Consider the following 23,974-nt stretch of genomic DNA (forward strand, 5'->3'; position numbering starts at 1 on the left):
GCCCACCAGGCTCCCCTGTCCCTGGGATTCTCCAGGGAAGAACACTGGAGTGGGTTGCCATTTCCTTCTCCAATGCATGAAGGTGAAAAGTGAAAGTGAAGTCACTCAGTCATGTCCGACTCTGAGCGACCCCATGGACTGCAGCCTACCAGGCTCCTCTGTCCATGGGATTTTCCAGGCAAGAGTACTGGAGTGGGCTGCCATTGCCTTCTCCGGTGCAGGAGAGGCGTGTTCAATCACTGGGTCGGGAAGATCCCCTGGAGGAGGAAATGGCAACCCGCTTCAGTATTCTTGCCTGGAGAATCCTTTGGACAGAGGAGCCTGGTGGGCTACAGTCGTTGCAATGAGTTGGACACAACTGAGCAACTAACACTTTCACTTTCGACCAGTTTAAGTGGCAGTTTCACCCAGAAACACCCTCACAGAAGCATCCAGAAGAATGTCTGACCACATATATACCTGGACATCCCATGGCTCAGCCAAACTGATGTGAAACTAGCCATCAAAAATCTCTCTCTCTCTTTTTTAATACTTTTTTATTTGACTGCACTGGGTCATAGCTGCCTCATGTGGGATCTAGTTCCCTGACCAGAGATCAAACCGAGCCCCTCTGCATTGGGAGCTCGGGGTCTTAGCCACTGGACCACCAGGGAAGTCCTTCTTCCTCTTTTATTTTTTAGTTGTTTAATAACAAAGTCACAACTTGGCACCAGGTCTATTAACTACCAGCCCAGGGTCCCGCCCACCCTCCCACCCAAGAGGTTTGAATTGGTAATGCGTTCTGAGGAGATGGAATTCTGCTTGGTTGGATTGTATTGAATTCTTTTTTTATCTGTCTGTGCTGGGATTTCCTTGCTGTATCGTGTGGGCTTTCTCTAGTTGTGGTGAACGGGGACTGCTCTCTAGTTGCGCTACACAAGATTCTCGTTGCAGTGGCTTCTGTTGTTGCAGAGCACTGACTCTAGGCACATGGGCTTCAGTAGTTGTGGCCCACCAGCTTAGTTTCCCTTAGCAGGCAGATTCTTAAACCACTGGACCACCAGGGAACCCCTGTATTGAATTCTTTAATTCAAAGACAAAGTGAGCACAGTTCATCTCTTTTCTAAGTGTTGGGTTTGGGAGAATTGGGGCTGTGCCAACTTTTCTCTAAAAAACAGTAAGATGACATATGACCAGGTTCCTGCTGCACAAAGACTAGAATTATCAGATTTTTCTTGGTTGGGTAATGCAATGAAAATGGTTTTTTAAAAGTCTCCAAAAATATCTAGGCAGCCCATGCATGAGTGTGTGCTAAGTCACTTCAGTTGTGTCCTACTTTTTGAGACCCCATGGACTGTAGCCTGCAGGCTCGTCTGTTCTTGAGATTCTTTAGGCAAGAATACTGAGTAGGTTGCCATTTCCTTCTCCAGGGGACCTTCCCAACCCAGGGATCGAACTCGCATCTATGGCCCAGCCAAGCTGACACGTAAAATGAACCATCACACAGTCTTCCAGGCCCCTTGCCCACTTGGGTGGGACCCCCCCTGAGCCCTGTGGGGCCATCACCACTTTTTCTGAGCATCAGGGCAGGGCCAGCAGTGGGAGTTCAGTGAGGTGAGCTGAGGAGGCCAGCTCTGAAAAGCCACACACTCAAACAGATGCTTGTTCAGAAATGTCCACAGCAGCAAAATTCACCTCAGCCAATGGTGGACACAGCCCCACTGTCCAGCAGTTAATGATGGACACACACACCATATCCCTTCACAGATGGGAGCATGGCTTAGCCACGAGAAGGAGAAATACTCTGACACTTGCTACCACGTGGATGGACCCTGAGAACACGATGCTCAGTGAGAGAAGCAGACACAGAAGGACACACAGGGTGTGACTCCACTGATGGGAAATGTGCAGAACAGGCAGATCCACAGACACAAAGAGTGGGTTCCTGGTTGTCAGGGGCTGGGGAACAGGGGAGTGACTGCTGATGGGGACAGGACTTCTTTTGGGAGAGATAATGGAATGTTCTGGAATTAGGTAGTGGTGATAGCGGCACAATAATATTAATGCGCTAAATGCCAATGAAGGGTATGCTTAAAATGGTTAAAATGACAAATGTTATGTCATATAGATGTATTTTTGTAATTTTTAAAATCTAGTAACATCTAATTTTTTAAATCTAGTGAAAACCATTGAATGAATGAACACTTTCAATGATGAACTGTTTGTTTTCTGACTTTATGCCTCAGCAAAGATGCTGAAAGGGAAAAGAGGAAGCACTGCAGTGTGCGTGCTGCGGGGGTGTCAGGGCAGTTGAATCATGGAGGTTGGTTTTCTTCCCCGTGTTCCCAGCACCTCGTGGCTGGGGTAATGGGAACAGACGCTGGGGAGGCATGAGTGGTGAAACACAGGGACGGAATCCTAGTCCTGCCAGCCTCTGCCCCAGCAAGTGGGGGGTGGGGTGGGGTCGCCGTCCCCACAGTGCCTTGTGTGGGACCCACCGGGTGCAAGCGAGACCCGCTGGGCACATGCAGTGAGTGCTGGAGGGAGAAGGTGCTTGAGGGCTAGGGGTGGGGTTCCAGGTAATTTGTTTTAAGAAGTGCCAGAAGGGGACTTCCCTAGTGGTCCAGTGGTTGAGACTCTGCTCTCAGTGCAGGGGGCATGGGTTCAATCCCTGGTCTGGGAACTAAGATTCCCGCCTGCTCGATCTTCTTTTTCCCGCTGTGTCTGGCTCTCCCCTCCCCACCATCACTCTGTCACTCCCCTGCTGTCAGGGGAGCCTGGGGGCTGGCTTTTCAAAGCAGAACACACAGCTGGAACTTCCTAGAGTAGTCATTTTACTCAAAGACCTTGGGGCCAGGAAGGAGTCATTATTTCTTTGACACTCATGTTATATTTTCTTTTTTTTTTTAATGGTACTTTATTTTGGGGGAGTGAGGGACAAGCCATGCAGCTTGCAGGATCTTAGTTCCCTGACCAGGGATATAACCCATGCCCCCTGCACTGGAAGCACTGAATCCTAACCACTGGACCACCAGGGAATTCCCAGTGTTATATTTTCAATTTCTATTATTTTTACAGTCATGTAGATGAATTCAGGAGTGGCAGGTCCAACTGCCATGTAGGGAAAAATAAGGGAACCTCAACAGATGACCTTAGGCCATATCCGATTCTATCTCCTCTAGGCCTAGGTCCTCACTGCAGGTCCTCTGATGTGTTAGTCAGTGATGCTGCATAACAAATACCCCCAAGTTTCACCCACTCATCATCTCACCTGAGTCAGGGCTCTAGGCACAGCCTCACTGGGTCCTCTACCTGGAGTCAGAGCAGGCCACCATCCAGGTGTCAACCAGGCTGCACTCTCACACAGAGCCTCGGCTGGGGGAGAGTCTGCTGCAGGGTCCCTAGGGGTGTTGGCAGAATTTGCTGTGGCTGCAGGGCTGTGTCCTGGGTGCCTTCTGCCTGTCCGCTAGGGGCTGCCAGCAGCTCCTGAAGTTCACCCCCACTGCTCCCAGCCAAGTGCGCTTCTTAAACACAGCCACCTGCCTCAGCAGGCCACCAAGGAATGTCCCTAGAGGCAGGGGCAGAAGTCTGAGCAGCCACCGGCGACCCCTCACCAGTCCCTGAGGGTCCCACAAGGTCACGCCCATGCATTCCATGCACCCTCTCCACTTCCAGTGTCCAGTGGGCCCCCAGCTGCCTCTCCTAAGCCCTGCAGAGACTCCTAGAACCAGGCATCCAGCCCTGCAGCATGGTTCCCCTTTCCAGTGAGGGCCACAGGAGACCTGGGTGCTTCCCAGGCAGCCCGGCGCTTGGCCGAGTTTCTGCATTAACGAGAAAAGGCGTAATGGAATTTGGATCGCCGAGAAAGAGGATGTCAGTGTGAACAGATCCAGACACTCGATCTCATTGTTAGAAATTCCTCGCGGGTCACAAAAACCTCGTCTTGGGGCAGAGGCCACTGGGAAGCTGAGATTAGCTCACTCTCTCTGGGGGTTTCTGCAGACCCGGCGCTGGTCTCCACACCCCTGCTTCCCACCCCACCTGCAGTCACCCAGCTCCTGCAATCCCACCCAGTCACTGGGGCTCAGCACTCCCCAGATGGTCAGCAGGGGTAGCTGCAGGGGCAGCCCTCTCTGGAAGGTTCCACAGTGTCCCCAGATGAGAACACAGCCAGACTATACCCGGGTGAAGGCCGAGACTTGCAGTCTGCATGGAGACTGCTGCTTCTCTGGCCCTCCCCCACCCTTCATCCCCCGCCACCCTGTCCTGTATTTGAAGGTCAGGCTTCCAGCTGAGACACACAGGAGTCGGCACCCGAGTAGGGGTTCCGTCCAGACATCCTGATGCAGTGTCTTACTGCAGGGCAGCCTGAGCTTTGACCCCAGACCCCCGTGTATGCTGGGCACCTGGGGCCCCTTGGAGTTGGACACTGGGGACGTGTGGTGTTGCCTGGAGCAGGTGCCCGGGAGCCACGTCGGCCCACCTGGGCTCCTCGATGGACGAGAATAATGTGTTCATTTCACAGGAAAGGGGCTCCTGAGCTAACACACTCCTTGGCCACTCATATAGGGGTCTCCCCCAGACCCCAACTGGGCACTATTGACATAGACCAGCCGTTCTCTGAGGGGCCATACTGTGGGCACAGTGGGTGTGAAGCAGCCTCCCTGGCCCCATCCCCTCCATGCCAGGAGCCCCCAGAGGGAAGACCACAGACATCCCAGACATGGCCCGCAGCCCCTGTTCTAGGGTCTAGCTCCCCACACAGGCGTGCCTCTAAAATTGTGCACCTAATTGCACTGTTTTACCCCCGCCTTTTTAATATAAAAAATGTCCCTGGACTTCCCTGGTGGTCCAGTGGTTGGGAGTCTGACTGCCAATGCAGGGGACACAAGTTTGATCCCTGGTCCAGGAAGATTCCACCTGACAAGGGACAACTGGGCCCATGCACCACTGCTGAGACCGAGTGTCACAGCTACTGAAGCCCACATGCTCTAAAGCCCGTGCTCCACAACAAGAGAAGCCACCTCAATGAGAAGCCTGCACTTTGCAACTAGAGAGTAGCCCCCACTCACCACAACTAGAGAAAACCCATGTAGCAACAAGACCCAGCGCAGACAAAAAATATGTTAAAAAGAAAGAAAAATGTCCCTGACTACAGCTAACCCTTAGGGAGAGTCTCTCTGGGTGTGTATGTTTCCAGGACTTTGTAACCACATCAGAGGAGTAACAGATACTTAGTCACCATTGGTCATTCTGATGCTGGGCTGTTTTGCCTTTGGTCCCACAGGTGTTGACCAGCGACCCAGGGCCCAGAGCAAAGAGCTAGATCCAAGCACCCAAGCCCCAGGTCTGTCCACAGCAGTGCCTCTGCCCAGGAAAGGCCATCTGCACTCTGCCCTCCTGGGCACCTGCCCTCGAGTGGCGTCCACTACGGACGCCCGCTCTGGCGGCCTGATCGGGGGTGGGGGGCGTGTCCTGGCAGAGAGATTGGCCCTGAGGACAGAGTGAGTTCCAGGATGGAGCCCCCTTGGTAAACGCCCTGCCCTGAAGCCACCCGTCCCTTTCATCCGACATCACTCTGGTGCCCAGCTTCCCAGCCATGGCCCCCAAAGATGCCCCTGTCCTAGTCCCAGGACCTGTGGACAAATCACCTCATTGGGCAGAGGCGACTTTGCAGGAGGGATTATTTAAGGCCCCTGAGATGGGGACGATCCTGGATTCCCCTGGGAGGCCCAGTGTCATCACAGGGTCCTTACAAGAGGGAGGGGGAGGGTCAGAGGCAGAGACGGGAGATGCTATTCTGCTGGCTCTGAGGGTGGAGGGAGGGGCTGCAAGCCAGGGATGAGGCGCCTCTAGAAGCTGGAAAAGTGGGGAGCTTGTGCTCCCCTGGAGCCTCCAGAGGGACCAGCCCTGCCCACGCCTGGATTTAGCTCCATGAGGCCCAAGTCAAACTCCTGACCTCCAGAACCACGAGATAATCACTGTATGTGGTTTTAAGCCAGCAAATTTGTGGTGATTTGTGACAGCAGCCACGGGAAATGCAATGCCAAGGAGCATCCACAGAGCTGTGGCTACCCCAAGGAAGGGTTCCAGTGCAGCCTTGTGCATAGATGGTAGACCAGGGGCTTCTCAGAGGGGGATGACACTCCAAGGGGCTTTGGAGGATGTGTAGGAGGTTGTCCAGGCTCAGGTGGGAACACCGCCCTGCCCTCTCCCAGCCTCCTGCCCTTTGGATCTGAGCTGCAGCCTCCCAGGGCCAGGGTGACGGCATTTCCTGGGTGCCAGGAAACCGAGAACAGGGCTGACATTAGCCACAGGCGCTCAGCACCCTGGCCCAGCCGGTTACCCGCTTGCACACGCTCACATGACTGCAGTCATCCTCCGGGCAGACAGAGAAGGCCCTTTCTTCTGCTCCCGCACCAGCCGCACTGTCAGCCCTCTGTCACCGTGGCGCATTGTCCGCCCGCCTCCAGGCTCCTGCCGAGGGCGGCCACTCGCCTGCAGCTCTGTTTTTCCCTCATCTGTGGGCACCTCATTCATTCCCTTTTTTTTCTAACCCTTTCTAAAAATAGCTGCCAAGGGACCCAATTTAGCCCGTGCATGAAAGGACCAGCTGACAGGGAGTCACAAGACCCTGGTCTCCAGGGGGTGCAGGCCTCCTGTGGGGAAGCATCTGCCTGGCGGAGACCCAGCTGATCTTTCTTGGCCCCTGCGGCCCACCAAAGGTCACCATGCTCAAGGTCACAGAGGCCGTCACATGGCTGGCCTGCCCCACGCCAGGACAGGGTGACCTCGATCCTGGGGAAGCTCAGGCCCAGATACGAGGCCGGGAAGGGGGAGCCCACAGCCAACCTGGCTGGAGATGGGGATGGGAGAGAGGTAGGTGGAGGGGGTGGGGTGGGGGAGGGGTGAGGATGCGGAAGGGGTGGGGGAGGGGTGGGGATGAGAGAGAGGTGGGTGAAGGGGTGGGATGGGGGAGAGGTGGGTGAAGTGGTGGGATGGGGGAGAGGTGGGTGGGGGAGGGGTGAGGATGCGGAAGGGGTGGGGGAGGGGTGGGGATGAGAGAGAGGTGGGTGAAGGGGTGGGATGGGGGAGAGGTAGGTGAAGGGGTGGGATGGGGGAGGGGTGGGGGGAGGGTGAGGATGCTGGAGAGTCAAAGAGATTTGGTCCCCCTCATCCTAAAGTCCAGGTGCCCGTGTGGTGCCCATGGCCCTCTGCATGCGACCCTGCTTGGGGCTGGGAGCGAGGCTAGGAGGCCCCCACGTCCAGCTGCTGGGGATACTGCAAGGCACCCTCCCCTCCCTCTGACCTTATCACCCTAAGGTCCAGTGTGTGCTGTTTCTGTGGAATCTAGAGCAGGTCTCTCCCCACCCCCAGGCATAGTGAAGGAGAGAGGGCCAGGCCATCCTCTATGAGGGCCCATCCCCGGCACTGTGGGGTGTGGAGCAGCCTCCCTGGCCCCACCCCCTTGATGCCAGGAGCCCCCCAGTCGTGACAACAACAGATGCCCCAGACATCATCCCTGTGGAAACACCCTATTTAGGGGCTTCCGTGCTGTGGACTGTGGTGCAGGGGGCCCCCCAAAGGCGAGCAGAGCTGAGGCCTCATGCACACAGTAGGTGTGTAAGAAACACAGGGTAATCAGCTTTCATGCAGGCACAGCTGGTGGCCAGCCAGCCCCCCAAGCCCTGCAGGAGGGCAGCCTGTTCTTAAAAGAAGCCCAGATACTGTTCTCTCAAACCTCATCTCGTTCTGTTTGGCTTTGGGATTTTTTTTCCCTCTTTCCACACAGCGGCCCGCCTCCTCTTCTTCTGAACATCGTGTTCTGGGGGGGCGGTTACCCGCGGGATGGGGGAGCCTGCTTTCTCACCCAGGCCTTGTTTGTCCTCCTGTTGAGTCTGGCTGGAGGTTTGTGTTTTGGGGGGTTTGTTTTGTTTCCTTCCTGTTTCATGGCAGGCGGGAAGGGGGGTTGAAATTCAGAAGCTTGGTGAGCTGTAAAGCTACCAGTTCTGGAAGTGTTAAAGCAGAATGAAGGCTGTTTCTGTTCTCTCTGAGGACGCGGACTCACTCCCGCCTGCCTCCCCTCCCCTCCCTGCAGGCCAGGGATGAGGCCTGGGACACAGGCTCCTGCTGCCCGCAGCTCCCCTCCCTCTACAAGGCCACCTTCTTGGGCTCTGACTCAGCCAGCATGGCCTCGTCCGCCTGGATGAGGAAGTGGGGAGGGGGCTTTCAGAACCGCCTGGAAGCAGCCGGCTTTGTCTGAGCTCGGATTCACTGAGATCAACTTCCTGTGCCTTCGGAGATGAAACGCATGTGGCACTCATGTCCTAGGGAGTAGGAACCTCAGAGAATAGGCTGGCTGCTGATGGAGATACTGCCAGCAACTCCTCTGGCTTTAATGCTTCACCGGCATCTCAGGGCCATTACAAAAGAGAACCCGTGTCCTGTCCCTGCTCAGCGGGAGGAGTGGCTGCCAGCTGGAATTGTCCAGCATCTGGAACAGAGAGTGCTAGAAAGAGGCCAGGCCGGCGGTCAGGCAATCCCACTTGGGCCTTGCCCGGCCAGTGTATCAGCTGCCCGTGCCACGTAACGAGCCAGCACAGACCTTGTGGCTTCCAGCTCGAGGCCCTGAAGGTCGGCAGTCGGGCCATGGTGTGGCTGCCCCCAACGCTCAGGGTTTCTCCCGGCTGCTGTCAGAATGCCTCACCTGGGGCTGATTCAGATTGTTCCAGAACTCTGTTCCATGCAGCTGTAGCAGGGGGTCCCCCTTCCCTTGCAGCTGCCCCTGTGTCTTGCCACACATCCGCCTCCAGCTTCAAAGCCAGTGACAGAGTGTCTCCCTTGTGTGGAGTCCCCTTCACACTTGCTCCCCTGATAAGAGCAGGCCCACCAAGGTTATCCCCCTCCCACATCTGTGCCACACAAGACACCACCCTGCCCAGAGGCGGGGGTCCTCTGGGGGGAGCCCAGAGGCACGAACCCCATCCTCTCCTCGGGTCCTGCCCGCACCCCAGGAAAGGGGATTCTCCAGGTCACTGGGGGTCATTGTAGAGGTGTGCACAGCCCCGAGGACCCCTGGCTAGGTTGCTGGTGAAGGTCAGGTGTGACAGATGCCTTCTCATCATCAGTCAGCCCCCCAAGGAAGTGGGGCCCAGGGAGTCACTCCAGGCCACAACTGAGATCATTCACGTTAGCTTTGACTCTGGATGGGCCCTGAAACCAACATGTGTGTGCCTGTGTGTGTGTGTGTGTTCAGTTGTGTCCGACTCTTTGCAACTCCGTGGACTGTAGCCCACCAGTCTCCTCTGTCCATGGGATTTCCCAGGCAAGAATACTGGAGTGGGTTAGCATTTCCTCCTCCAGGGCTCTTCCCATCCCAAGGATCAAACCTGAGTCTCTTGTGTCTCCTGCATTGGCAGGCGGATTCTTTACCACCATGCCACCTGGGAAGCTCTCCCACACACACAGAAAAAATAACCCTCCTTCCATTTCCTGTGATGCTCTTTATCTTTTTTTTTTTTAAGGTGACAATCCCTGTACATTCTTTTAAACATTTATTTATTTGGGTGTGTCGGGTCTTAACTGCAGCTGTGAACTCTCTAGTTGCAGCACGTGGGCTCAGTAGTTGCGGTCTGTGGGTTTAGTTGCCCCACAGTATGTGGGATCTTAGTTCCCTGAACAGGGATCAAACGCAACGTCCCGTGCATTGGAAAGCAGATCCTTAAACACTGGGCCACCAGGCAAGTCCCATCCTTATTGTCTTTAATAGTAAAATCCAGGGCAGAAACATTGTTATGAGGGCTCTACTGGGGGATTCTAACCCAATTATTGTCAAATGAGGGGTGGTCCTCCCCTGGGGATACTGGGCCATGTTTGGAGGTGTCTGTGGTTGTCACAGCTGGGGGGCTCCTGGCATCAAGGTGGGGGGCAGGAATACTGCTCCACCCCCCCACAGCTCCCAGGACAGCACCAATGTCAGCTGACTTGTCTGTCCTCCTCAGGACAGTAGGTGGCCTTTTGCAGGCGCACGCTGTCTGACAGTCAGGGGGTCCCAGCCCACCTTCTCTCAGGCCTGGCGTCTTGCGCTTATGGAAGTTGCGGCCGAGGCTTTCCAGGGAGCAGCTCTTCTCATGCTGAGGCCCTGGGGCTGCAGATCCACGTTCAGTGCACAGAATTCAGAGCCGGGCTGACTCATTGGAAAAGACCCTGATGCTGGGAAAGATTGAGAGCGGGAGGAGAAGGGGGTGACAGAGGATGAGATAGATGGCATCACCGACTCAATAGACATGAGTTTGAGCAAACTCTAGGAGACAGTGAAGCACAGGGAAGCCTGGTGTGCTGCAGTCCATGAGGTCGAAAAGAGTCGGACACGACTGAACAACTGAACAACTGGGGCTGTGCCTGGGTGTCCACCCACTGCAGGCAGACCCCGCACCCAGGGAGAGGGTCCCAAGTGGCCCCCAGCCACACCTCCTCTTGGACCACCAGGACCAGGAGCCGCCACTCTTCCAAGGCCCTGCTACTCGCCTCTGCCCCGCCAGCAAAAAGAATTTTTCACATTCTTTTCCTTTTACGCAGCTCAGCCAGCCAACTTTCAGAAACGTCCCCTGGCGTCCCATTCTTTCTCTTCTGGTAAGAGAGCAGCCCCAGCGGCTGGGGTTTCGGTTTATCGAAAGCAGGCTGGGAGTGGAGCTCTTCCCAGCTATGAGAGCTATGCGCGGAATTCAGAGGAATCTCCTGCATTTTTGTGTCTCCCTGTCACTGCTTCCTGTGCAGCCGGAAAACACCTCCGAGGGTGGAGATGGCATCACAGGCTGAGCCGGAGAGCACGTCTGCTCTCGCCGGCCTCTGCTTCTGCCCACCAGAAACATGCCCGGCGGGTCAGGGCTTCCCTCGATGCCTGGATGTGTGCCCAGCCCACTTTTCCCATCAGCCCTGCTGCTCAGGGTCCCCGCAGGGCCTGGGCCGCCCCAGCCAGCTGTCTCCTTCTTGGTTTTGTTCATGAGGTCGCCGAGGCTTAGCCCGCCCATCCCTGTTGAGGTCTCGGGTACCTATTTGCCATGCATCTCCCCCACCCCCACCCCATGAGTGGTATGCACACACAGTCGTGCTGAGCATCTTGGCAAGACCTAGAGGCCAAACGGCATCTTAGAGCTCCTGCATCCGCACCCATTACTCTATCTGACTCTCTGAGGCAGAAGGAAGCAGACTCGACCGCCAAGAAACTCCAAGCCTGCATCACCAGGAACCAGGGACAGAGACGTGATCTTGAGACGCCTGGTGGGGGTGCAAGGTGATGGTGCAAAGGTCTCCCCAGCACACACATGCGGCCCCATTGGAAGCCGACGTGACAGTCTGCTCAAGGTCTTGGGAAAAGCATCCAGAATTCCAGGAGCCCCAGAGTCACTTACAGACCACCAGACAGGAGGTGTCACACTGGGGCTCTCTGCTGTTCCATCTCACTTGGGTCTTTCTCTGACCCTGATGGCCACACAGTTGTTGTCAGCATCCCCAGAATTCTGCACAGTCCTTCCCCAAAGAAAGAAGCTGCGTGAGGGTCCTGACGCCTCCCCTCACGTGTGGATCCAATCCCTCAGATCCAGGATCACTGTATGTTAAACCCTTTGCCAAATGCACTGGGCCATGGAGGATGCAGAGACTGCATCCCTCAGCCTCCGAAGCCTGCCTCTGAGTTCAGGGAGCATGGAGCTTTATGTTGGGACCTGCCCCTGCCAGGGAGCTCTGGTTTGGGAATTAGATGCAAACCCTGGCCCAACCTCCACCCGATGCATGGTCTCGGGAAGGTTATTAACATACTCACTTCTTTGAGGTTCCGTCTCTCTCCTCATCTGTAAAAAGTGGGCACAGTAACACCTTCATGATGCCTGACATGAGGTCCACCCCTTGCACTCTGTCACCTGCACAGCACAGTGCTCAGCACTCCAGTGCGCTTGTCCACAACCCAAAAACACACAGCCTGTATTCCTGAGTCCAAGTCAAACAAACCACTGATTTTTACCATCTTCCACTTCCTCCCTAGTTAGGAAAATATATGGCTACCATTTCTTGGCCTTTTGGCTGAGATCAAGTATAGTATGGGGGCTTCCCTGGTGGCTTAGTGGTAAAGAATCCAGCTACCAATCCAGGAGACACAAGAGACACGGGTTCAATCCCTGGGTTGGGAAGGTCCCATGGAGAAGGAAATGGCAACCCACTCCAGTATTCTTGCCTGGAAAATCTCATGGACAGAGGAGCTTGGTGGGCTACAATCCATAGGGTCCCAAAGAGACATGACTAAGCAGCTGAGCACTTCAACAACAGTGAGGAGGGCTTTTCTTTTTCTTTTTTTTTTTTTTAAAGTGTGTGCTTAAAAATGTTATTCCATGCACACAATGAAATATTACTCACAAAAAAGAGAGAAGCCCTGACACTCTCTACCATGTGGACAGACCCTGAAAACACAATGCTCAGTAAGAGAAGCAGACACAGAAGGACGCTCAGGGTGTGATTCCATTGATGGGAAATGTCTTGTTTCTTCCTGGGGCTGCTGAGGGCTGGACTGAGGTGAAGTCACCAGGGACAGCTGGCCTGGTCCCCATCACTCTGGCCTTGAGCCAGTTGCAGTAGACAGAGAAGTATACATGTTTTTTCAGATGCTGACACTTTTTTTGAACTGCGTGGAGGTAAATACTGAGTTGATGGCTCTTGTGATTCTCGTGTGGTCCAAGGACTTTTAGGATTTTCATTTCCTGTTTATTTTCCCATGAAGATTTTGGAATTATTTTATCAAGTTCTTCCCCTTCTTCAATACTTTGGTTTCATTTTGTTTTTTGTGCCCTCTTACACCTCTCACTTTCCACCTGGGGTCATTTATCTCTAATATCTTTTTGTTTTATTTCTAATAAGGAAGATCTGCTGGTGACAGTCTATTTGTCTGAAAATGTCTTTTGGAATCGTTGCCTGCGTGCTCAGTCTTGTCCGATTCTTTTCGACCCATGGACTGTAGCCCACTAGGCTCCTCTGTCCTTGGGATTTTCCAGGCAAGAATACTAGATTGGGTTGCCATTTCCTACTCCAGGGGATCTTCTCGATCCAGGGATTGAACCTGCATCTCCTGTGTCTTCTGCATTGGCAGGCGGATTCTTTACCACTGATCCTGTGAAGTCCGAAAATGTCTTTGTTTTATCCTAATTCTTAAAGTTTGTTTTCACTAGGTCTAAAATTTTCACTGGATCCATAAAATTGTTAGTCCTTTTTCCTCCAGCACCTTATGTTTGTTCATTTGTTTTATAATTAACTGATTTTATTTAATTTTTAAAATATTTATTTTATTTATTTGGTTGCCCTGGGTCTTAGTTGTGGCCTAGGGGATCCTAGTTCCCCCAGCAGGTATTGAACCCGGGTCCCCTGCATTGACAGCGTGGAGTCTTAGCCACTGGAACACCAGGGAAGTCCCTAACTGATTTTAGTGATGTATAATTCCTCTTCAATAAAATGAACAGATCTTACATAGGTAGTTTGATGAATTTTGACAAGTCTATACAACTGTGTAAACTAATACCTCAGTCAAGATAGAGAATATTTCTAATGTCTGTCTTCTTTCACCTGACCAAGTATTTTGAGAGTCACACACATGGCTTCATTTGCCAGTAGGTTCTTTCCATTGTGTGAGTATCCATGGTATGAATTACCACAATCTGTTTACCCATTCTCCTGTTGACAAGCATTTGGGTTACTTCCAACTTCCGCTCTTATGAATATAGACATATGAACATCTTGTACAAGTCCGTTTGTGGAAATATGTTTTTATTTATCTTGGGTAAATCTCTAGGAGTGGAATTGCTGGGTCATAGGTTAAGTATGTGTTTAACCTTATCAAATCTGGCTTTGCTGTGCTCAGTCATGTCTGACTCTTTGTGACCCCATGGACTGTAGCCCACCAGGTTCCTCTTTCCATGGGATTTCCCAGGCAAGAATAGTGGAGTAGATTGGCATTTCCTCCTTTAGGGGATCTTCTCAACCAAGGGATTGAACCTGTGTCTCCTGAGACTCCTGCATTGGCAGGTGGATTAACCTGATAAGCATCTGCTAACTCACTTTCCAGAGCGGTTGCACACTTCTGTCAGTAACGTGTGAAACTTTCTGTTTCTTCATCCTCCCCAGAAATTGGTGTTGTTGGTCTTTTAGATTTTTGCCACTCTAGCAGCTGCGAAGCAGATTCCATGATGGTTTTCAGTTATTCTTGCCCTGATGACTAATCATTGAGCACTATTTCATGTGCCCATTGGCCATTTCTCTGTCCATTTCTAAAATGTTTCTCCTGCCTGAGGTTCTAGAGCTTCTTAAATCTATGGCTTAAGAGTTTTTTGTTTTTGTTTTTTGTCAGTTTTGGGAACTTATCAGTCACTATCTCTTCAAAGATTGCTTCTGTTCCATTCTCTCTCCCACTTCCAGAGCTCTGACATGTGTCAGACCTTACTAGAGCTTCCAGGGGACACTAGTGGTAAAGAACCCGTCTGCCAATGCAAGAGACATAGATATGGTTCAATTCCTGGGTCAAGAAGATCCCCTGGAGAAGGAAGTAGCAACCCATTCCAGTATTCTTGCCTGGAGAATCCCATGGACAAAGGAGCCTGGTGGGCTACAGCCCATGGGGTCTCAAAGAGTCAGACACGACTGAAGTGATTTAGCACACATGCATGCATACCTTACTGCATCCTGTATTTCTTACCTTGTTTCATGTGGTCCATGCTTCGATCTGGATATTTGCTATCATCTGGTTCACTAATTTTCTCCTTAGTTGTCTTTAATGATACTTCTTCTGTTCTGTTCATTTCATATATTGTCAGCTTCTGCACACCCATTCAGTCTTTTTCTTTAGTTTCCAATTTGCTGCTAAAATTCCAGCCTCACTTATTTAGCATTGTTAATATAGTTATTTTAAACTCTGTCAATTTTAGTGTATGGAACCCCTGGGGGCCTGTTGGTATAGCCTGTTATTTCTGCTGATTTTTGTTTATATGGTCCTGTCTTCTTGTGTGCCTGGTCGTTTCTTCTTTTTTAAAAAATATTTATTTATTTATTTGGTCTTAGTTGTGGCACATGGGATCTTCAATCTTCACTGCAGCATGCACACTCTTATTATAGTTGCATCATGTGGGATCTAGTTCCCTGACCAGGGATCAAACATGGGCCCCCTGCACTGGGAGTGTGTAGTCTTAACCACTGGGCCACCAGGGAAGTCCTGCCTGGTCTTTCCTGATTGTCTGCTAGATATTGTGCCTGCTGACTCATTTGTAGAAATCATGTGAAGCCTAAGGTGATGCTGTTTTCCCCCAGAAAGGACGGATTTCCATTTACAGGGTCACATCAATCTGGTGTTGGGGACTGAGGTTACTCAGAACTCAGCTGCAGTTGCCGTGAGGGCCTGTCTGCTGCCGGTGGACCCTTTCCTTAGAAGGCAGCACTCTTATCCCAGCTCATATCAAGGAGGTAGGGGCTCCCCAATCTGTCTTCCCTCAGAAGGCCCAGGATCTCAACCTCTGTGTCCCTAGCCTTGTGAGACCCCCTCAGCCTCTTGGCAAACCCTCCACCCCAGGAAAAGGCAGCCCCAAAGCCAGACTCCTGGGCTTCCATCTCCCTCCCCAGATTTGGGATAGAAATCTTTCACTTTCTCAGTGGTCCTCTAATGCCTTTGAGCATCTCTACCCTGTGCAGCTCTGCCTGCTGCCCTCATCAGAAGGGTGTCCACATGAGCTGGCCACCATTGTGCGAGTGGAATCTGCAGAGAGAAAGGTTTATCCAAGGTCCAGATGGCTAAGGAGGAGGCCAGGGACATAGATCATTGTGATCTTAGAGCCACAGAATGACCAATGGGGATCCAGTCTCAGCTTTTATTATTTTTTTAAGATTTATTTATTTCTTTGGCTTGGTGGGTCTTTGTTACAGTAAGTGGGGTCTACTCTTTGTTGTGGTGCACAGGCTTCTCACTGAAGTGGCTTCTCTTGTTGCGAAGCATGGGCTCTAGAGTGACGGGGCTTCAGTAGCTGTGGTGCATGGGCTCAGTTGCCCTGAAGCATGTGGGATCTCCCCAGATGAGGGATGGAACCAGTGTCCCTTGCACTGCAAGGCTTTTACTTTTTATTTTATTTACTTTTGGCTCCACTGGGTCTTTGTTGCTGGACATAGGCTTTCTCTAGTTGTGATAAGCAGGGCTACTCTCCAGTAGCAGAGCACAGGCTCTAGGGAGTATAGACTTCAGTAGTTGCGGCTTGTGGGCTTAGTTGCCCCGTGGCATGTGAGATCTTAGTTCCCCCACCAAGGATCGAATGTATATCCCCTGCATTGAAAGGTGGAGTGTTAACCACTGGACCGCCTGGGAAGTCCTATTCTCAGCTCTTAGAACATCCCCCCTCTTCTCCAGTTGAGGAAGCCCAACTCCAGGCCAGGGCAGAGCCAGGCTGTGAGTCCAGGGTCTCCCGTTTCCAGACTGTATCTTTAGGAACGGGGAGACAGCCTCGTCCCCTGGACTGAGACCAGAGGCTCTGTGGACTTAGGAGAGTTTCACAACCGAGGATCACCTACCGGTAAAAGGCCACTAACCATGTCCAAAGATGGCAGGAAAGTGACTGGACGTGACCGGTCCAGCCCAGCTGGAAGTCTCACCTCAGTCTCACCTCTGCTTCTGGGATCAAGGGGAGGGCCCTGCAGGCATTCAGTCTGGCGGAGGAAATAGACCATCTACATTTCTCCATCTCTGACTCTGCCACTGATTCCATCCACTCCTAGTTTTAACTCGATTCACTTCAAACTCTGCCCCTCTCTCCCCCCCATCCTTTGTGACACCTCACCCTGCCTGGGCCCTGGGCAGGTGAGGGGAGTGGCCACCAAGCTGCCAGCAAACTGCACAAGGAGCAAGATTTCTCAACAGCTTCCAGCAAACCTGTCCGTCCACGTTGGCTGGGCACAGGAGGTCTAGGTCACCTTGCCTCTCATCCCATCTCCCTGGCAGCTGTGTTTGTAGGGTGCACCCGCCGTCGCTGCCCCAACCTCAAGGGTCCCTGACCCCCGGCATAGGAACTTGGGGACCTGGAGGTTGGCCAGGCCCTGCGCTTGAGAGGGGGTGTCACTCTGAGCACTGAGCAGAGCTAACTGGAGCTCAGAACTGCACAGCTTGGGAATCCGGGGCAGAATTCGGGTCTGCACTTTCTGCAAGACCTCTGCCTCCCACCCTGCCCCCACCCCCACCCAGAAGGCTGTGCTCGCTCCCTCTTCAGACGTGTTGTTGGTTGAGTTCAAGGGAGCCTCTGACCCTGTGTGACTTCTGTGTGATACTAAGAAATTTTGTTTCATATTTTGCTGTTGTTGCCAGGCTGAACCCTTGTGGGATCTTAGTTCCCTGACCAGGGATTGAACCCACCCACTCCACAGTGAAAGCATGGAGTCCCGAGTACTGGAATGCCAGGGAATTCCCAGATGCTAAGAAATTTAAAACCTCTTTGGAAACAAACTTCTGTTCTGCTCAGTACCACTTCACTTCAAGCTGAACCATCTCAGTTCCCAAAAAAACCTTGTATTTTCCTAAAAGAATCTCTTTTAGCTGCAGAGAGTCTTCTGATAAGAGAGTTCCACAAAGGCTTTAAATCCTGCTCCCAGGGGACACTGGGTGGTGTCTGGGGACATCTGTGGTTCATCACAATTCGGGGGGAGGGGGGCTTCTGGCATCAAGGGTGTAGGGGCCAGGGAGGCTGCTCCACATCCCACAGCTCCCAGGACAGATCTCCACAGAGAGTAATCTGGCCTTAGTGTGAGCAGGGCCTGAGGGGACCCTGTTCTAACTAGGTGTCCCTCCATCCAGCCATCCTGCAGCCCACCGTGGAGAATCATTGCCCTCCCCCGGTTATGGTTGATCCTCATGTGCACTGGGGCCTGGCACCTGGGTTGGGGTCTGTAGTGCTCAGGGGTGACCCTCTGTCTGTCATCAGCCCAGCTCACAAAGCACCCTGGGCACTCTGGCCCGCACGGCCCTTGCCTCTCCGCCACACGCCCTCAATGCTTCTGTGGGAGCCCGCCTGACCCCAGTGACTTCCTGGCCCTATACTGGGAGGCCAGCCAGGGCCCAGTAGCGTCTGTTAAGCTTCTATTTTTAGGCAAACCTCACCCCCAAGTCATGCCCCTGGCCTCACCAGACCTGAACTGGCCTTTCCCCAGGCGGGAACCTGACCGCGGCCTGCAGCTCCAACCGCCTCCTCACTCCCTCCTGGAGGGCCCGCTCCCAGCTTCTCCCCCCGCAGCTTCCCGAGGCCCTGCCTGGCGTCCAGGGCCTTCCAAGGCTCCGCTGGGCCCAGGCAGGCCCGGCCAGGTCAGGTGCCCGGGGCGTCACGTGCCTCTGGTGGAGAGGCAGCTCGCGAGGAATGTCCCCGGACTGACTCAGCGCCTGTGCCTGCCCGAGGGAGTTGACCTAACCCCAGGGGCATGCAGTGAGGCTGGGCTGGGCCTGCCTCCGCCAGGACCGGGCTTCAGTCTGCTGTCTATGTAGCCGTGACATGGCCACGTCTGGTCTCGGCTGCTCAGCCACTCATGCCCACACATGGATACACGCTGACGCACATGCATGCACACACAAACTCATAGACACATAGGCATGCATGCACAGACACAGACACACACTCGCCCACACATGTGTGCACACATACCTGCACACAAGCACACAAAACCCAAGGGAGCCCTGCGAGGCCGTCCCCGGGTGCCCAGGGTTATAACCCAGCCTGGAGGGCACCTCAGGGGTGTTGTGCCCAGAAGAGGAAGCCAGCAGCGCTGAGGGGCTTAGTGCCCACAAGGAAGGCCGTGGTTGGGGTGGTCCCACAGGGTGTTCGGGGCTCCCAGGGTCCTGGTGGACATTCCAAGTGTGGGTGCTGAGCAGGACTCCCCAGCCTTCCAAGAAAAACACGCCATGGGGCCACCCCGTTTGTTCTCTGTCAGTGTCTATATTTAGCACTGAGTAATTTCGGTATTTTTAAGTTGAACCAAGGGCGGTTTTCCCTGAGCTGGATGTTTTGTGGCTGCTTTGAAGCACTGTGCTGAATCAGAGCGCTCTGGGAGCCCACACGTGGGCCCCGCGCGCCCGGAGCAGACACATTCAGGCCTTTTCTGGCCCAGAGAGGGGCCGGGATGTCTGGCAGAGAGGCAGGAGGGCAGGCAGCAGCACAGAAGGAATTTTTTTTTTTTTTTAATGGAAACTTGGATTGAGATCACTGTAGATTCACACACGGTTATATCAGATCACTGACAGAAAGGCCCTGTATCACCTGTTGACACAGATTCCTGCGGTTTGACTTATGTGCATGTACTAAGACTTTGCCAGTTCATCCCCTCACCCTGGCAGACCCGTGAACCCCCGCACGCACACACAGTCTGGATACTTGGCTCTTGAGTGAGGACCCCTGGTGTGTGCCTGTCTACCTAGACCCCTCCCCAGGCCCCCGCCCTCCTGCAACCAGGAATCCCTCCTTGCCTCTACTACCTTGACATCTCAGAGATGTTCTGTATGCAGAACCACACAGCATGTGACTCTGGGGGCTGCCCTTTTCACTCTGAGCGATTTCTTGGAGGGCCATCCAAGGCATACACTTCGACAGTCCATTCCTTTTGTTGTTGTTGTTTTTAATATTTATTTGGCTGTGCTGGTCTTAGTTGCGACACGCCGGGTCTGCAATCTTCGTTGCAGCACAGGGGATCTTTAGTTGTGGCATGTGGGCTCTAATTCCCTGACCAGGGATCGACCCTGCATTGGGAGCACAATCTTAGCCACTGGCCCATCAGGGAAGTCCCCAGTCTATTCCTTTTTATTGCCCAGTGGGAAATTTTTTGAAAACCTGGAATCTGCCTTTCCTTTTAGGTAACTGCCTCTGTCTACTGACTGGGAAACAGACAGAGGTGCAGTGTATCATGACAGCAGCACACACTGCTGCTGAATGACCTGGGTCAATGCCAGCCTGGATGGGCGGCTCTCTGGGACCCATGAATGTGGGCTCCTGAACCTGGGATCTGCATACTCCATGTCGAACTAATACCATGCAGACCCACTAGGAGCTTCCTCAACCCGGACAATGTGCTCACTGGGGTTAGGTCATTCTCTGCTCTGATCTCAATGCCAGAAGCCCCTCCCCCTGTCATGACAACCACAGACGTCCCCAGACGTTGCCCAGTGACCCTGGGGACAGGATCTCCCTGGGTGAGAGCCCCAGGTTAGGGATCCCATGGACCCCACAGGACACTGGGTACCTTGTCATGTGACCCCTGAGGCCTTCAGATGCAGCTCACACCTAAATACACACCTCGGGGATTCCCAGGCAGAGTCCAGTGGCTAGGACTCCACACGTTCACTGCCGTGGGTCCAGATTCAAGCCCTGGCCCAGGAACTAAGATCCTACAAGTGTACAGAGGAGCCAAATAAATAAATAAATACATGCCTGAGTGGGAGTGAGGGGAGGTGACTCACAGACGCTGGAGTCACCCTGGTTCACACCATCTGACCATCAAGGGTTTATTCTACAGTCTAGTGTGAGCTGGGATCAGACTCTATTTCACAGCCTTGGCGCTGTCAACATTTGGTGCTGGGTCATCCACTGTGGGGGACCGCCGTGGGCACTGTTAGGGTTGAGCAACATCCCAGGTTCTGACGACCACAGATGTCTCCAGACATCACCCAGTATCCCCAGGGGGCAGAATGATCTCAATTGAGAGCCTCTATCCTAGGGCTCACTAAATGTGGATTGGATAGAATAAGTAGGATTTTTAACCACCTTAAGGAAAAGAAAAAAAATGTGCATGACTAAATTATATAAATAAATTAACATCTCTCATACATGACTGGTGGGTACATACAATGGTGCAACCACTCTGGAAAACAGGTGCTGTCTTAAAAAAAAAAAGCCAACAAGCAGTTGCGGTCCTCAGCATTTATCTCTGAGAAATGAAGGTTCATATTCACACAGAAGCCTGCACACAGATGCCCGTGGCAGCTCTGTGCTGACATGGCCAGAACCGGAAACCGGACCAGGTGTCCTTGGACAGGTGAAGGGTCCACACCGTGGACCTCCACTTGGCCTGCAGACGAGTGGACTCTTGATGAGCGCAGCTGCCGGGATGAGGCTCCAGATCATGAGGCCAAGTGAAAAGCAAAGCCAGTCCCCAAAGGCCCCATACCGTATGTGTATGTGTGCTTAGTTCATCAGTCGTGTCCAATTCTTTGCAACCCCATGGATATAGCCTGTCAGGCTCCTCTGTCCATGGGGATTCTCCAGCAAGAATACTGGAGTAGGTTGCTGTGCCTTCCTCCAGGGGATGTTCCCAACCCAGGGATCGAACCCAGGGTTCCCCCATTGCTGGTGGATTCTTTACCGTCTGAGCCACCAGGGAAGCCCTCCATACCATATGGTCCCATGTAAAGAGCATGCTCATAACTAATTGAACATGGATGTAAATCAGGTGAAAATGGGTTTTTAAAAAAATATTTATTTATTTGGCTGCTCCAGGTTTTAGCTGCAGTGCAGGGGATCTTTGATCTTGCTGCAGCATGCAGGATCTTTTTATTTAGTTGCAGTATGAGGACTCTCAGTTGTAGCATGTGGGATCTAGTTCCCTGACCAGGGATCTAACCCAGGCCCCCTGCATTGGGAGCTAGGAGTCCTAACCACTGGACCACCAGGGAAGTCCCAAGACATTTTATACTTAATTATATTTCAATTCACTGGACAAATGACCAAATGAAGGCAGGAAACTGGCCCAGGCCCTCCAGAAGAAGAGTAGGGTACCCAGAACCCATGGGTACAGGCTGCTCACATAATCTGCCTGCATCCAGGGCCAGGGGTCGAGCCCTGGACAACTCTGCCTCCAGCAGACACCAGGCCATGTCTGGGGACATCTCTGGTTGTCACACTGGAGGTGCTTTTGGCATCCAGAGGGCTGGTCTACACCCCACAGGGCCCAGGACAGCCCCCCAGAGAGAATGACCAGCCTCAGTGCCAGCCATGTTGGAGGAGGAGAAGATGCAGGAATCAGAGAAAGCCCCTCATTCTGAGCCAGCCAGGAGTGGAGGCAGAGATTTTGTGAGCTCTCCTGGGGCCCTTGGGTGGTCATGTCCGGGGAGCACTCACCCCTGACCAACCATGGAGGGGACTGTGAGAGAAGGTGCGCTTGGCCAGACCTCTCACCAGGGTTGGGTTCAATCCCTGGGTTGGGAAGGTCACCTGGAGGAGAGCATGGCAACCCACTCCAGTATTCTTGCCTGGAGAATCCCCATGGAACCTGGCAGGCTACAGTCTATGGGGTTGCAGAGAGTCAGACACGACACGACTGAAGGACATGCACACACCCACCACGACCCAGGGGACAGAGGCATCATGACTGCAGGGTGGCCAGGCTAGGGGTCCCAGGAGGCTCCAGAAGAGGGGCGCATCCCTCCTTGCCATCCCCTACCTGCAGTCCCAGGACTTTACGAGTCAGCTCATGTCCATCTGTTCCCCACCCAGCTCTCTGGACGACGGGGGCCCAGAGCTGATGGCAGACAATGTCAGCCACTAACAACATAGCCCAGGCTCGGAAGCTGGTGGAGCAGCTCCGCATCGAAGCTGGGATCGAGCGCATTAAGGTGAGTAGGGGAGAGGCCGCTGGACACACCCGTAGCAAACAGTGGGCACGGAGGCTAGCAGGACAGCGGGGGTTTGCACTTGGCTGTGCCTCTTGCTGTGTGACCCTGGGCTACTCGCCTAACCTCTCTGAGCCTCCATTGTCTCAGCAGAAAGACACACTTCCTATTAAACTAAGTTGTGGGTTGTTGTGAGGGTAGATGTGCCAGTGTGCTTCATAAACCCAGTGAGACCAGAGGCAGGCCTCAAGGTCTGTTGTGAGCCCACTTCAGCCCTTGGGGTCCATCCCTGGATGGCCCCAGGGAAGGCCGGATGGGGCCCCTCGAAGAGGGTGAGCGTGAGGCAGGTGCTTTCTCTTCTGGCCTCTCATCCTCAGACCTCTGTGCCACTCCCTTGTTGTAATAGATGCAAAGAGAAGTCAGAGACCTGGCCCTGGGCAAGGGAGGACACGGGGCCTTTCGATGTTTACTTTTACCACTTCTGCATGGATTGCATTTTTTGAAATAAGCATGTTTGATTTTTATGCTAAAAAAAAAATAGTAAAAGGACAAGCAGTTCCTTCTCACAAATGCTTAACCCATCAGGGACCAGGAACATGCAAAACAAAATAAGATAGTGCATAATTAGGCAATCAGCTCGGCAGGCTTTTTTTTTTTTTTTTAATTATTTGTATAAAGTAACTATTTTTAAAGTGCACAATTCAATGGCATTTGGTGACCTGAGAATGTTGTGCAACCATCATGACTAATTCCAGAACATTCTATCACCCCCAAAAGAAACCTTTTCCCCATTAGCAGTCACCTCACCCCATCCTCTTCCCAGCCCAGACAAGGCTGACAACCAGGAACCCACTCTCTGTGTCTGTGGATCTGCCTGTTCTGCACATTTCCCATCAGTGGAATCACACCCTGTGTGTCCTGTGTCTGCTTCTCTCACTGAGCATTGTGTTCTCAGGGTCTGTCCATGTGGGAGCGAGTGTCAGGGCTTCTCTCCTTTTCATGGCTGAGGGATGCTCCCGTGTGTGGAGGGACCCATGTATTTATATAGCTGAATCTTAAGTCCACAAGTGGACATCAGGATGACATCCAGGACTTTCAAAGAATAAGGACCAATGGGCCAATCATGGCCTCTTACACAAGAAAGGTGTCTGCCACTTTTCAAAATCATTTTCTCACCAAACCCATGTCCACTTTGCCAAGGATGCCAAGCTGCCTCCAAGCAGCTGACTCCTGCCACAGACCCCAGCTTGCAGGTGGCCGGGGAGGGCCAAGCAGTCTCCGTCTGGAAGACACTTGTGGTTTATGCTCCCTCATTAGCCAGGCTCCAGCTCCCCACTGCATTAGTCA

The 23,974-nt window shown here is 53.1% G+C and overlaps 1 protein-coding gene across 7 annotated transcripts in view; it reads left to right on the forward strand.

Moving 5' to 3' along the window:
• The window catches only part of GNG7 (G protein subunit gamma 7), a 139,001-nt gene that overhangs the window by 109,561 nt on the left and 5,466 nt on the right, over positions 1–23,974 (forward strand). For 5 of the 7 annotated variants that reach the window (XM_081499934.1, XM_081499933.1, XM_081499936.1 and 2 more), the window contains one exon: positions 22,512–22,630. In XM_081499934.1, the coding sequence (XP_081356060.1) occupies positions 22,550–22,630 (81 nt within the window). In that variant the 5' untranslated portion in view covers positions 22,512–22,549. Of the gene's footprint in view, positions 1–19,703; positions 22,089–22,485; positions 22,631–23,974 lie in introns of those variants that run through there. The other 2 variants (XM_081499940.1, XM_081499939.1) reach the window with 2 other exon arrangements.

Source organism: Giraffa tippelskirchi, chromosome 6 (assembly GCF_054371585.1).
Source record: "Giraffa tippelskirchi isolate mGirTip1 chromosome 6, T2T-mGirTip1v1.2.pri, whole genome shotgun sequence".
Classification (NCBI taxonomy): Eukaryota; Metazoa; Chordata; class Mammalia; order Artiodactyla; family Giraffidae; genus Giraffa; species Giraffa tippelskirchi.